The following is a 16,160-nucleotide window of genomic DNA, read 5'->3' on the forward strand; positions in this document are numbered from 1 at the left end:
TCAGCATCACTCCGTCAAGGGAAATACAGGGGTAAGTTGAGCCACGGGACCGGGTAAGTTAAGCCAGCTCCAAAGCTCTGCACTGAATAAAATATTACCACTACCTTTTTAAAAACATGTCTTTATTTCCCAAACACAATCCCTTTCTTTGTCTTTAATCATTTTAAACATCTTTTAAACACAGACAGAACACCTAAAAAACAAACACTTTGTACTTTTTTAAACACTTAACATAGGCCAAGCCCTGTTGCCTCATATCCAAGTGGTAATGCCTTGCATTATGCCTGAGAAGAAAACACTAACATTTGCCATTTGCCTCAATTTACAAGGCAAACATTTTTACGATATTATCCCACAAAGCTACAAGGACACACTTTAATGCTAGGTTTAGGACCTAATATTGAAGCTTAGAGACCAACTGATGTATAGAACAATATTAAAATTATATAATTTGGTTTAGATACAAGCAACAGGAAACCAGAAAACATTCGTTTGACTTGGTGAAAATCCATTTTTGGATCTAACGTACCACTTTTTCCAAGTGGTTTCTTCCTTCAGACTCCATGAAATGACCACGCTCTTCCTAGATCTTTGATCCGATTTTTTTATTGTGTGTATGTTTGAGGTTGATCCAGTGGTAGGATTGGAACAGTGAGGCTAACAATGAAAATGCTTTGCTGAGGACTTTGGAAAGAAGCTCCAAAAAAAGGTGACCTACTATTCCTAGGAGCAAAGTTATTTTTATGGTACATGTCACTGTTTGACTCAAAATGGCTTTTATGTGTTAGCCTGTACTCATCTGTAAGGATCACTTGGAGACTTAACTTTATGTTCATTCATGCATGTAGCAACCTGGTCAGACACAGAATTTTTGAACTGTTCTAACACAATCAAATTAGACAGATCCTCAAAAGTACTAACTTCAGAAGCTGTACACCAACGATTAAATGCAGAAGTCAAATCACGAACAAACTCAGAATAGGTTTGTGAATCTAACTTTTTCCTGTAACGAAAACGTTGACGATATGCCTCTGGCACAAGCTCGTAGACCTTCAGAACTGCTGATTTAACTTTAGCAAAAACTTTACTGTCAGCTACACTAAGTGCTGCAAAAGCCTCACGTAATTTACCTGTAAGTATACATTGCAACAACATAGTCATGTCTAAATCTGACCAAGCTCTAGCTTCTGCAATGCGCTCAAATAAAGCAAAGTATGTGTCTGGATCTGACTCATCAAATCCAAACTTTTATTAGCAAACATGAATGAAGATAAATAGCCACCGAAAACTGTACAAGTATTTACAAAACAAACAAATTGGCCATGGCAACAAAAGGATATACACGAATAGCACTTGTCGTGTCTTTACTATCATTAACTGAAGACTTTTAGTTTTTATCAAATATTCTCCGTAATTAGCATTTCGTGATTAACTAATCAGGCAAATGGAATTAACTAGGAAGTCGGGGCACCAAGGAAAATATTCAGATTACAAAGTTATAATTTTCCTAATATACATTTACAGATATTTTAATATCTGATCAATTAGTCTTCTGATTAATGACTTATTCTTTATTTTACCTCACGTTAGTCTCCTTCCAAACGTCGTAAATTGTTGGTTATCTGCACGAACCCAGTCTTCACTATGAGTCATCCATACATCAATGGTCTTAAATCATTTATTTACTAACTAAGTAATTCACAGAAATACATAAACAAACAGTAGATAGTTACAAGGAGATGATAACGTAGTTTCCCTAGTGGGATAAACCGGCATCGCGGCTTGGTGTACAAAAGGGAAGTTGGGTGTCGACAAAGATAAGACAACACACAGCTGATAATTATAACAATTGAAATGCTAATCCTTTGCACATGAACACTCACTCATTCGGGAACAATTGCAATCAGTATATATATATTTACGCACAGGGTGTCATCGGGATCTTTGAAAACTTTGTTTCTGTTGGAGAGTTTGTCCGCCCTCTCTGTCGTGGTTAGAATGGATAGTTCAGAGTGAGATTCATTCATGTCGTTATGGAAAGATGTTTCGGCGGTTGTCGGTCTTCGCGTTCAATGATACCGAATTCCTAGCTGCAGACTAGTAATTAATATCAAAGACTTGTTCTTATTCTGTTGGTATCGATAGTCTAAAAGTTTAACCACTTGGGATGGTTAAAAGATTCAGCCATCTACTCAAACCTTGGCCCTCTCGTTATCGAGGTAAGCTGGTCTCAACCTTTGTCGTCTTGTAATTGAGGGAAACATGGTCTGTTGAGAAATTCTCACGGTGGGGGTTATATTCTGAAGAGCAGAATAAGCTGTCTCATGACGCCAGGTCCGAACTGGGCTCATGGGCGGTCCTCTGATTTAGTTAAACTCCAAAGGGAATTGGAGTTTCCTTCATTAAACAGTCCAAAATCACAATACACAATTTTACAAACAGTATCATCCTCACTCATTCATCTAATACAACAATTAGATGTAAATCTCATATCTGAGGCTCTTATATAAACAGCGTTATGGTAATGTGGCCGTATTGTCTCCCATGAGTTTCACAAAATTGTACCAAACAGACCAGTTCGTAGCTGGATTCTTCACCGATCTCTTCTATGAAAACTCTACTCTCTCTCTATACTGTGGCCATGAGGAGATAATCTCCTCCAGGAATTTATGACCTCTCTCTGACCACAGCAGCCTGGGTGTAGGAGACAGGGAGAGGGGGATGGGGCTTGCTGTATCCAAAGAGGGCAACGTCATGACACAATCTTCAACCAAAACCCAGCAGTTTGCCAACAAACAACGACATGATTTAAGTACACATACCTACAATGCATCAGCCAAATGGGAGGAAGACCTGACACAATGATCAATTAACATTCACAATACATTAAATACAATACAACATGTTCAGTTCAGAGACGTGTTTATACAGCACACGTCAATAAACTCTAACAAGTTTCTTCTCTCTTTCACAGATGATCATCGATCAAAATAGCATCGCTAACCACACAATTACAATTAATAAATGTGTTTCTTATAAATCATTAACCGTTTGCAATGTCTGATTATTGAGACTAAAGCCTAGCTTTAGATGAGTTGACAGTGGACATGATGAGGATCATCAGTATGGTTTCCTAGAAACAAGGGTGGCTCAACTTAACCCTTTGGCTCAACTAACTCCACTCTCCACTATAGGGAACGTTACCACAATAGGAACAGGACTAGCCATTGTGAGATGGCTTCAGTTGTCACAGACCAGTAACAGCCCACAGGATACCCGGTGTGGAGTTACTATGGTGACAAATCCTCAGCTGGACCCAGGTAGCCTACCACAGTTTAAGTTGGCAGGAGTCATCAACACCTGAAGGCTGTGAGTTTGCAAAATGAGTGGTTCAGATAAGGACAGCACAAAGTGTTAAACATTTACTTCATTTTGCAGATGCTATTATCCAGAGTGACTTACAGGAGCAATTAGGGGCAGATGGAAAGAGCTTTCACCAATTCATTTCAGGGATTTGAACCAGCTACCTTTTGGGTACCACCAGATTACCTGCCTCCAACATGATCAATATCTTTTATTCTCACAGTACCTACAAAAGTTCATTGAAACAAAATGCTTTAAATTGGAATCTGTTTGAAAGTGGAAATAAAGCATTTAAACTGGGTTTCAGAGTTGATAACTGCATAACATTTATTTAGGATAAATCACAATATTTTTTTACATGTCACCACATTCATCATTTTTGATCAGTTTTGAATATATTTCAAAATGATAGTTTAAAATGTAGCCTGTATGTGCTGCTCTCCCATTTTACAGTGTCACTGAAGCCCATATGTATAAAGGTAGAACAAACCTGTGGAGTGGTTTCTGTAGTATGATATCACTATATTTATAATTTTATATTTTAAAATAATTACAGTATGTCTGTCTTTTAAATAGTACCACAGGATTGTCTAGTTGAGGAAATAACATCAATTGATCTTGTCATTAACAATCCACTCCCACATTTTTCCTACTCAACTAGACCACACAAACAAGGCAACACTAAAAACAGGGAACGTAAAAAGGCAGTGGTAGCCTACACTATCCAGTGTTGTCACACACAAACAGCCTCATCTAGTGGAGAAGCAATCTTCTGCAGTCATGAACCACATACAAATACACACAGGGATATGCATATACTGTAGGTTTATCTACTGTGAAAGCTGTGAGCAAATAATATGATGTTGAAAGATGAATCAAGGATGAATCCATCAGAAAAGGATCAATCTATCAGATGAAGGATGAATCAATCAGATGAAGGATGAATCAATCAGATGAAGGATGAATTTTAAAAATCCTTCCTCAGATTCGAAATGCTCTTAAACTGGAAAATTGGAATGTTCCTAACATGCGTTGCATCTTCAAACAGGAGCATAACGTTTCCATCACACTGAGATCTTCAGAGTGCCGTTGCTGCATGGAACATGGGCAGTCATTGTTGTTTTTGTCCTCAGTGTTGGTCCTTATTCTGATATAAAAATGAACTAGTAAGTAGACTACCAAATTAATTCAAGGAAGATATAGAAATGCAACCTAAACGGGATGTGCTTAGATATGATATGCTTAGAGACCACTTCAAAACACTTGCAGACAGAGCATAATGGTCCAATTCTGACCAGGACCATTTCTTGCACTTGGATTACTCCAACACATATACCCTGTATTCTCCTACACCTCTTACCTCCTCAAAGGTGGACATCAAACACTTCATCCCCCAGGGAGTCAGGAGCTTCCTCTGTAATGACTGGGGAGAGAGAACAAAGTCCCTCTGTGTTAAGGGCACCCCATCAGCCATATTGGAGAACAGCAGCGTTCAAAAGCATTTGCACTGAATAAAAATACACACGTGTAACTATGGTAACTATGTATCTGTTCATGGTTATACCAAGATGTCTACGGGTAGAAAACTAGATTCAGCCACTGAACGGACCGTAATTATAATAATTTGTACACTGTAAATTGACCACAACTAAGCCCAAAAAGAGATAGCATTTAAAAATAACAATAAGTTCATACCTTGATGACATTGAGATATGATCATGTCTCTTTTTGTATTCATGGGAATACTTGAACATATTTCCTAAATTAAACAAATATTGAGCTGAATTCCTGGTGATTTGAGTCTTTTCTGACCAAAAAACGAGAATTTAAAAAATGCTGGGACCCAAAAAAATCACTCGTGGGACTGATTTTGGCCTATGGGCCACCTATTGCTGACCCCTAATCTACGGTATAGAAGCTTATAGGCTTATGAATATGAATATATTAATGTGAGATTGAGCCATTCATCTTTATTACAATGACAATGTTTCAAGTAGATTGGACAGGAGCAAAAGTTCATTTGTTCCAGCTATTGACATGAGATAATATGCACTAAATTGACAAAATATACCATAACAAATTGCAAAAAGCTGTAAAAAAAAGTACTGTACCAGTCCTTGTGCTTCAAGACTACAGTAAGTTTGAAACATCCAGGTAAAGATTTGAACATAAATGAAAAGAGAGGTGAATTGGGCGGTGTGCTTGTACCTGTATGGTGTACAGTGTGTAACGGCTGAGCTATAGCAGGCACACTGAAGGAACGGGAGTGTTGGGGAGAACGGTATTCGTGACAGGTGCTCTGTGTTCGTTTGCGGCACTCCACAGCAAGGCGGCTGCGACAATCTTTGTGGCAGCTCACCCCACAGGCTAGAATAGAGAAGAGTGGTAAGTATGGGGTTGAACCTCTTACATCTGAAAACAGACAGCATTGGTACTGGCATTGCTATTGTATTGTTATATATCTAACTTTGGCTTCTTATAGGCATTGTAATATGGCTTGTGTGTTTAACTACACAATGTGACTTGGAAAGGTCTTGGAAAGGTTTTGCTTGAGGTAAGGTGAATGCTGCTTAACTTCTTACGGTGTACACTAATCAGTCTCTGTCTCACTGAGCAAGAGTAGCTGTTAAATAACTGGATCCTGAAATATAAATAAGCAAATCAGCAATAAAATGTTGGTCGACGTTACACAACTTTGTGCGTGGGGTGCGATAGGTGTAGAATACCCGACGGAGATCATTTTATGTGTACCTTTACACTTGTATCTTTGTTTGTAAAATCCCCACATCTGAAAAATACAATACATCTGTTACATATCACATTTAGCATTAGAAAAAAAAACAGGTTAATGGTGACTTTGTCAATTAAACTGATTGCTGAATAATCTTTTTATCCAAATTTCACATGCATTCATTTCAAAGCCTTTGTCGTCAACAGTGAGCAGTTAATTAAGTCTTGTTTGTAACTGTCACTTCAGCTTTCTCAGGAGTCAACAAGAGTCAACTGCTGACAGCTTGATTGGTTCAAAATGATACGTACAGAACAAACCTGAAGTGGGGCCCATAGGCTACAGTATGAAAGGAAATTAAATGAAGTGTCCTCAGAATAACAGACTAAACGTGAGTGAGAGACAGAACGAAAGACTTGAAAAAAGGAAACAGAACTGTTGTGTTTGGGTGGAAGCCATCAGGAAATGAGATCAGGAAGTCAGTTCTTTGTTTTGTTAAGCAATAGAACCATTATCTTTCCACATCCAAAATGGTGTCCTCTAAATATCTTATTTCAAAATATCCACTATTCTGGTCACAATATGTGCTTCCTATAATATGGGTACCTTAACATAATTTGTATATACAGGTCCTCATAATAATTGTTTTATACCTAATTGATTCATATTTATTTACTTATGATTATTTACATTTTGTTTCTAATAGCTTTTACATGGAGTTGTACACAGTTGAAACATAGGTGTCATTGTACTTACGATGCCTTTACAGTGATGGCAAAGCATAGGCTTCATGCAGGTCTTCTCTGAAAATGTGTGGATGAACCCCATCTTGCTGTTCAGTAAAGAGCTGGCCTTGGTGAAGTAGTCGATCATCTCCTCCTGACTGATTCTGCCGTCCCTGAGAGGGTGAGGGGTCAAAGGTTGATATTACAGTAATAGCAAGAGGCTCTGTGTGACTTGTGGATCTAAAGATAGTTGAAATGTTGGCCATCAATAGTTATGACTTGTCATACTCACTGATTCTTATCCAGGTCGTCAAACTTGCAGAGGTATGGGAAGTTAGTCCTAATGATCTCAAATTCCTCCTGAGTGACGTAGCCGTCTCCATCAGTGTCAAAATTCTTAAACACAGACTGAAAAAGGACCAAATGTAAATTCTCATTGCCATCTTCTATAATTACATTTCATATTTCAAATATGTTGTATAGCCTACCTCTACCATCTTCTGTATGTGTTTACTGATGATGGTGGGGTCAGCTTTGGGCTTCACTGAAGATGCCCACTCTTCTATCATAGGTGGGCTTGGGGTAGACTGGCAAACCAAAACAAATATTTGACAATAATTAATATTTCCTCTAGATTACATACAAGCTCTGTGTCTGTGTCTGTGTCCGTGGCCATGTCTGTGTCCCTGACATACACTCACCAATGGCCTGGCTGTGCGGGGCTCCCTCTGCAGGGACAGCTGATAGATCTCTTCCTCTGAGTGATACTGGTCCAGAGACACCTGAAAGGACCCAAACACAAACTGTTCAATCAAATGCCAACAGGTAAAACAAATCTACCAAGTCGTCCAATATCAGACAACAGGGCCAGACCATGAGCAGGTTGAGCAGGTCCATGTTGGCATCAACGCTGGGTGGCATGGTCTGGATCAGCGCAAGCTCCTGGAGGATGGCATAGAGCTGTTGGGTCTTGGCCAGGTTGACCTGCGTCTTCTCCCGGTCACTCCAGTCGGGCAGGGCTACGTGCACAGCAATTAGGTCCTTGAGGTGCACACCCAGGATGGGGAAACGGAAGCCTGTGCTCTCTGAGAAGCGCTGGCGGTACTGGCTATAGTTCCCACAGGATGTCACAAGCTCCACCAGGTTGTTGAACACCTGAGGCAATAAGGTCGTCACATAATGTTGGACATCACATAGCTAGAGCCAAATAATAGGTCACATTTTGACATAGATCTGCATTCAAAATGTAAATGTTTAGTTGTAATTGGTAAGCAAATTTTTCACTCTTCTAAACTAAAATAATTATGATCAAAACTGTTTACCTTGCTCACATCGTTGCTGATGTGTGACTGTGTGTCTTTGAGGCGTGAGATGGAGCTGTTACTGAGACCCCCCACTACTGCCATCAGAGTGTTGAAGTTCTGCAGCTGTAACAACCTCTACAGAGACCAGATACAAAAATATAACCCATTTTAGCCCTAACATAGCCAACAAAAAACAGCATGGAACACAAGACAGAGCAACTTCTAGAGGGAGTTTGGATTCCATTCACTGAGAAGCAGTGGCACTAATGAACTTCTCTTTATCGGAGGGATTATTCACACTGACTTGGGAGATGACTCAGTTAACTGGGACTGGACTCTTTCTGACCTGGTAGTTCAGCCTAATCTCATAGTAAGATAGCAAAGGTACTTACGGGAAACACTCAAATTAGTATGTTTAATATGGTTACATAAGACAGAACACAGTTAACTTTAGCATTTCAGCTAATAAACAACTTTTCAACTACTTACTACTTTTTAGCTACTTTGCAACTACATAGCATGTTAGCTAACCCTTCCCCTAACCTTAACTCTAAACTTAAGCCTTTAGCTAACCTTCCCCTAACCCTGTAACCTTAACCCTAACCCCTATCCTTAACTCTTAGGCTAACTAACTAATGCTAGCCAGCTAGCTAATGTTAACATTAGCCACCTAGCTAACATTAGCCACAACAAATTGGAATTCGTAACATATCCTAAATATTCCTAGCATATTCTAACGCATTAATACATACCATACAAAATGTAACATCATATTAAATGGAATGTCTTGGATATACAGTACATACAGAATAATATGAAATGCTCTTAGACCAGGTTGGTGATTATTTTCTGACCTGGTAGTTGACTCTTTCTGAGCTGGGAGCTTACTCTTTCTGATTTGGGAGTTGACCCTTTGTGACCTGGAAGTTGACTTTTTCTGACCTGGGAGTTGATTCATTGACCTGGGACTGGGAGTGATTCATTGACCTGGGACTGGGAGTTGATTAATTGACCTGGGGATGGGAGTTGATTCATTGACCTGGGACTGGGAGTTGATTCATTGACCTGGGACTGGGAGTTGATTAATTGACCTGGGACTGGGAGTTGATTCATTGACCTGAGACTGGGAGTTGATTCATTGACCTGAGACTGGGAGTTGATTCACCTACCTGGGACTGGGAGTTGATTCATTGACCTGGGACTGGGAGTTGATTCATTGACCTGGGACTGGGAGTTGATTCATTAACCTGGGACTGGGAGTTGATTCATTGACCTGAGACTGGGAGTTCATTCATTGACCTGTGACTAGGAGTTGATTCATTTACCTGGGACTGGGAGTTGATTCATTGACCTGGGACTGGGAGTTGATTCATTGACCTGGGACTGGGAGTTGATTCCTTGACCTGGGACTGGGAGTTGATTCATTGACTTGGGACTGGGAATTGATTGACTGACCTGTGCGACCCTAATAAAGTGGGAGATGACTGCAGCCCTCTGGGGGGCGGTGGGCTTGCTGAGCACCATCAGCTGGATCCACTGAGACACGCTGTTGAAGAGGGTGATGAAGCGCTCCAGGATGGGGTTATCCACTGTGCAGCCATGCATCACAAAGCTGTGGTAGTCCTGGAACTGGAGGGCAAGGGACCATTTTAAAAACAATGTCCAATATGCAAACACACAGTCTATCTTACTTAAACCACAATACAACAACTACTGCATAATTCAGCCAAAACCAAAGTCACCTGAGTGAGACCCAGAACGAAGCTGGCAAACAGAGCCACCTGCTGGCCACCCACTCACCAGTATCCTACAGAAGGACTTATACTCCATGTAGGTGAGGTGCTCTGCTAGTTCAGATGAGTCCAGGTGATCAAAGAGGAGAGACGTCTTCCTCTTCTTGAAATCAGACTGAGCTGGTTGGCTCACCTGCCTACTCCACTCATATGACGGCCTAGGGAAAATAAGAAAGGAAGCTCAACTATCAGTAGAAGTACTGCGAGAGTGACCGAATATATATGCACTCATTCTACTGTATCATTGAATGCTAAGCTGTCACTGTGTCACTGTGGAGGAGACTATGCCTGCCTGGCTGGTTAGCTTCTACAATGCTTGTATGATTGCCTGGCTGAAGACAGGGGGCACTTACACACTGTCAACGTTGATGAGTGTGCTCTGGTGCTCCTCTCCCTGCTGAGCCAGCTGCTCCTTCAGCCTTCTGATCTGCTCTGCCAGCTCTGGGTTCAGGTCAAACTCTGCTGGGAACTCGCTGATCCAGTACCTTACGGTGCAGTATGGAGAGGAGAGGCGGGGTTTACAGGGACAGAAGGGCAGGACAGGAGAAGTTAATGTTGTCATTTCTGTCTCGGAGCCAGAGAGTATGGAAATCATATACCTACACGGAGATCATATACCTAAATGGAGATCATATACCTAAATGGAGATCATATGTCTACATGGAGATCATATACCTACATGGAGATCATATACCTACATGGAGATCATATGTCTACATGGAGATCATATACCTACATGGAGATCATATACCTACATGGAGATCATATACCTACATGGAGATCATATACCTACATGGAGATCATATACCTACATGGAGATCATATACCTAAATGGAGATCATATACCTACATGGAGATCATATACCTAAATGGAGATCATATACCTACATGGAGATCATATACCTACATGGAGATCATATACCTACATGGAGATCATATACCTAAATGTAGATCATATGTCTACATGGAGATCATATACCTACATGGAGATCATATACCTACATAGAGATCATATACCTACATGGAGATCATATGTCTACATGGAGATCATATACCTACATGGAGATCATATACCTACATGGAGATCATATGTCTAAATGGAGATCATATGTCTACATGGAGATCATATACCTAAAGTGGCAAGAAAAAGTATGTGAACCCTTTGGAATTACCTGGATTTCTGGATAAATTGTCATCACATTTGATCTGATCTTCATGTAAGTCACAACGATGGACAAACATAGTGTCCTTAAACTAATAACACACAAATGATTGTATTTTTCTTGTCTATAATGAATACATCATGTAAGCATTCACAGTGTAGGTTGGACAAAGTATGTGAACGTCTAGGCTAATGACTTCTCCAAAAGCTAATTGGAGTCAGGAGTCAGCTAGTAGGGAGTAGGAGACGAGATTTGAGATGTTGGTTCGAGCTGCCTTGCCCTATAAAAAACACCCACAAAATTTGAGTTTGCTATTCACCCGAAGCATGGCCTGATGTGAACCATGCCGCGAACAAAAGAGATCTCAGAAGACCTAAGATTAAGAATTGTTGACTAGCATAAAGCTGGAAAGGGTTACAAAAGTATCTCTAAAAGCCTTGATGTTCATCAGTTCACGGTAAGACAAATTGTCTATAAATGGAGAAAGTTCAGCACTGTTGCTACTCTCCCTAGGAGTGGCCATCCTGCAAAGATGACTGCAAGTGCACAGCGCAGAATGCTCAATGAGGTTAAGAAGAATCCTAGAGTGTCTGGCAAAATATTCTGTGGACAGATGAAACTACAATTGAGTTGTTTCGAAGGAACACACAACACTGTGTGTGGAGAAAAAAGGCAAAGCACACCAACATCAAAACCTCATCTCAACTGTAAAGTGTGGTGGAGGGAGCATCGTGATTCGGGGCTGCTTTCCTGCCTCAGGGCCTGGACAGTTTGCTACCATCGACGGAAAAATGAATTCCCAAGTTTATAAAGACATTTTGCAGGAGAAATGTAGGCTATCTGTCCGCCAGTTGAAGCTCAACAGAAGTTGGTTCATGCAAAGGACAACGACCCAAAACATAGAAGCAAATCAACAACAGAATGGCTTCAACAGAAGAAAATACGCCTTCTGAGTGGCCCAGTCAGAGTCCCGACCTCAACCCGATTGAGATGCTGTGGCATGACCTCAAGAGAGCAGTTCACACCAGACATCCCAGGAATATTGCTGAACTGAAACAGTTTTGTAAAGAGGAATGGTCCAAAATTCCTCCTGACTGTTGTGCAGTTCTGATCCGCAACTATAGAAAACGTTTGCTTGAGGTTTTTGCTGTCAAAGGAGGGTCAACCAGTTATTAAATCCAAGGGTTCACATACTTTTTCCAACCTACAGAGGGAATGTTTACACGGTGTGTTCAATAAAGACATGAAAACGTATAATTGTTTGTGTGTTATTAGTTTAAGCAGACTGTGTTTCTCTATTGTTGTGACCTAGATGAAGATCAGATCAAATTTTATGACCAACTTATGCAGAAATCCAGATATTTCCAAAGGGTTCACATACTTTGTCTTGCCACTGTTCATGGAGATCATATACCTACACGGATATCATATGTCTACATGGAGATCATATGCTTCCACATTGCTTACAGGGAAATCATATACTGTACCTACAGTGTGTTAATGTTGACAGACAAGCACAGAATCTATCTCACGACTAAGACCTATAGTAGTTCTTCCTCTGTGGCTCTTTGATTTTCTATGCTGTATTCACTCACTTGATAAGATGGCAGATTTGTAACCTGAGTTCAGGCAGACAGTTTTCCTCCAGCGACCTGTTGTGTGGTTAAGGAACAAAATTCCACCAAAAGCATTTGAAACACCTGGTCTAGTAATCCTTAGGCCCATCACTAGAGAGCAGTAGTGTGTCATTCATCTGAAAGGATACTTGCTGGAGAGTTTCTTGGCCAGGTCAGCAGAGGAGAGGTACCATGGATGCATCATGAGAAACATCCGGACCAGAGACTCATCATTCAGCCTGCCTTCATAATCTACCAGGAGAGGAGATACCAAGATATATGGATGAGCTTCACTGTACAAGGCAAGCTTCCACATATTGTGTAAATAATTTATATATAGACAACTACTGCAGTTGTACAATCAAACAACAATGAAAATGTTATCTAAGCATGTACTGTCTGCCACTATCTACACCAGAAGAGAGTCAAAGGGAGAGTAATCCTGACCAAATGCTTTGATGCAGGCCTCCGTAAGCTCATCGACTGTAGCCGACTGATCTAATTTGATAGACTTCATCCTCCTCTGGTTCTCTCTCCAACAGTCCTCTCTGTTCTCTCCTCCGTTGACACATACACAGTGAGACTGTGATGAGGTTTGGGATTTAGAAGAATGGCTGTGTTCTCTATTCTGTTGGGCAACCTTCCAACAGAGTCCTCTGATGAGTCTGTTAGGTCCTCAGGCAGCTACCCTGCTCCAGTCAACAAGCCAAGAAAGTCTCTTCCTCTTTATGAAAGCTTTTAGTTTGTGTGCTTCCTGCCCCACCTTAAAACAAGAACATTGGTATAGTCATGAAAACCCCCAAAACCCAGTTGAGAGTTGGCCTTTAGCAATTCAGTATTCAATTGTTTGCCTACTGATAATAATACAAACAAAACATTTGTGTGACACAAGAACCTGCAATATGGCAAAACTAATTCACCCTCCACATACACTATCTATCTGATTATTAATGATGAAAGGAAAAGATCATCCCAGCCAAATGATTACCCATCAGACAGTGTGTTGGTGGCCGTTTTCCCAGATATCAAATACGTCAACAGTTATCTCAAACACAATTAGAGATTGCACTGTTTTGCACCTGCAAATTGAGTTTAAAAACACTGACTGATTTTATAATTTTATCATTTATTAGATACAGTACATGAGTCATTAAGAAATGACACCACTACCAGTCTACCAAACTATGTTATATCATACGAATGAAAAAGGTCTTACCCTCTTGAATTGACCGGAGCAGTATTGTCATAAGATGTGGAAAATCACAAGACTACGAAAGGTGTCTGAACCCCTTCATTGCTTCTTCAAAGCAGTTTGTCTAACTAAGTGACAGTTATATATCCCTTCAGTTGCCTTTTGCTCTCAGTTTCCTTTTTGCTGTGCATTTTAGTGCGGTCACATTTCCTCTTTACAGAACGTGCCCCAAAGTGTCAACCAGTCCTTCTAAATTAAATGCACTTTCACACTCAAGGCAGTGCTGTTGGTGGTGTGATTTTAATAAAGCATTATTAAGGGTACTTAGTCAGATGAAATAACAAAGCACTTACATGTTGTAATGGAAATTATATTTTATTTGACCATTTCAAATACATAAAGAAGCCACACCAGGCAACAAATACATGATCCGCAACGACAGAGTTAAAAAGTTAAAAGATGTCTGTCTGTCTATCTTGCTCTACACGCACGCACGCACACAGTTGCTCTGAGGTAGCAGATCCCTGACTTCATATACAGTGCCTTCAGAAAGTATTCACACCCCTTGACTTATTCCCCAAGAAATTGTGTTACAGCCTGAATGTAAAATGGATCAAATTGAGATTTTTCTTTGTCACTGGCCAAATGTGAAGCTGAAATGTCTTGAGTCAATAGGTATTCAACCACTTTGTTACTGAAAGCCTAAAAATGGATTTAACAAGTCACATAATAAGTTTAACAGGATTTTTTAATGACTACCTCATCTCTGTACCCCACACATACAATTATCTGTCCCTCAGTTGAGCAGTGAATTTCAAATACAGATTCAACCACAAAAACAAGGGAGGTGTTTCAATGCCTTGCAAAGAAGGGCACCTATTGTTAGATGGGTAAACATTTGAAAAAGCAGACATTGAGCATGGTGAAGCTTTTAATTACACTTTGGAGGGTGTATAAATACACCCAGTCACTACAAAGATACAGGCATCCTTCCTAACTCAGTTGCTGGAGAGGAAGGAAACTGCTCAGGGATTTCCCTGAGCAGCTGTATAAGGAAATAAGCAAACAGGAAACCACTCACCCAGAGGCGGCGCTCCTAGTGGCCGGAGACTTTAATGCAGGGAAAATTAAATCAGTTCTACCAAATCTATATCAATATGTTAAATGAGCATCCAGAGGGAAAAAAATTCTAGATAACCTGTACTCCACACACAGAGACGCGTACAAAGCTCTCCCTCGCCCTCCATTTGGTAAATCTGACCACAACTCTATCCTCCTGATTCCTGCTTACAAGCAAAAATTAAAGCAGGAAGCACCAGTGACTCGGTCTATAAAAAAATGGTCAGATGAAGCAGATGCTAAATTACAGGACTGCTTTGCTATCACAGACTGGAACATGTTCCGGGATTCTTCAGATGACATTGAGTAATACACCACATCAGTCACTGGCTTTATCAACAAGTGCATTGTGGACGTTGTCCCCACAGTGACTGTACGTACATACCCCAACCAGAAGCCATGGATTACAGGCAACATTCGCACTGAGCTAAAGGGTAGAGCTGCCGCTTTCAAGGTGCGGGACTCCAACCCGGAAGCTTACAAGAAATCCCGCTATGCCCTGCGACGAACCATCAAACAGGCAAAGCGTCAATACAGGGCTAAGATTGAATCATACTACTCCGGCTCCGACACTCGTCGGATATGGCAGGGCTTGAAAACTATTACAGACTACAAAGGGAAGCACAGCCGCGAGCTGCCCTGAGACACGAGCCTACCAGACGAGCTAAATCACTTCAATGCTCGCTTTGAGGCAAGCAACACTGAGGCATGCATGAGAGCATCAGCTGTTCCAGACGACTGTGTGATGATGCTCTCCATAGCCGAAATGAGTAAGACCTTTAAACAGGTCAACATACACAGGGCTGCGGGGCCAGACGGATTACCAGGACGTGTGCTCCGGGCATGTGCTGACCAACTGGCAGGTGTCTTCACTGACATTTTCAACATGTCCCTGATTGAGTCTGTGATACCAGTATGTTTCAAGCAGACCACCATAGTGCCTGTGCCCAAGAACACAAAGACAACCTGCCTAAATAACTACAGACCCATAGCACTCACGTCCGTAGCCATGAAGTGCTTTGAAAGGTTGGTAATGGCTCACATCAACACCATTATCCCAGAAACCCTAGACCCACTGCAATTTGCATACCGCCCAAAGAGATCCACAGATGATGCAATCTCTATTGCACTCCACACTGCCCTTTCACACCTGGACA

At 40.9% G+C, this 16,160-nt stretch overlaps 1 protein-coding gene across 5 annotated transcripts; it reads right to left on the reverse strand.

The window, feature by feature from the left end:
* Positions 1–3,664: 3,664 nt before the first annotated feature.
* rasgrp2 (RAS guanyl releasing protein 2 (calcium and DAG-regulated)) lies at positions 3,665–14,135 on the reverse strand. 5 transcript variants are annotated; one of them, XM_020465510.2, is made up of 17 exons: positions 13,909–14,135; positions 13,140–13,455; positions 12,842–12,944; positions 12,672–12,728; positions 10,267–10,398; positions 9,921–10,071; positions 9,576–9,749; positions 8,139–8,255; positions 7,690–7,971; positions 7,518–7,598; positions 7,305–7,403; positions 7,109–7,224; positions 6,848–6,989; positions 6,115–6,151; positions 5,572–5,730; positions 4,724–4,786; positions 3,665–4,510 (listed from the first exon to the last, which is right to left on the reverse strand). In XM_020465510.2, the coding sequence occupies exons 2-16, from the start codon at positions 13,207–13,209 to the stop codon at positions 4,728–4,730; spliced, it is 1,779 nt and encodes a 592-aa protein (XP_020321099.1). In that variant the 5' UTR covers positions 13,210–13,455; positions 13,909–14,135; the 3' UTR covers positions 3,665–4,510; positions 4,724–4,727. The 5 variants fall into 5 exon arrangements, 4 of the variants coding, with proteins under 4 accessions (XP_020321099.1, XP_020321098.1, XP_020321097.1 ...); XM_020465509.2 differs by having other exon boundaries at positions 4,724–4,810; positions 13,909–14,119; XM_020465508.2 differs by having other exon boundaries at positions 6,058–6,151; positions 13,909–14,119.
* Positions 14,136–16,160: the final 2,025 nt, after the last annotated feature.

The sequence above is a fragment of the Oncorhynchus kisutch genome, linkage group LG29 (assembly GCF_002021735.2).
Source record: "Oncorhynchus kisutch isolate 150728-3 linkage group LG29, Okis_V2, whole genome shotgun sequence".
In the NCBI taxonomy this organism is placed as follows: domain Eukaryota; kingdom Metazoa; phylum Chordata; class Actinopteri; order Salmoniformes; family Salmonidae; genus Oncorhynchus; species Oncorhynchus kisutch.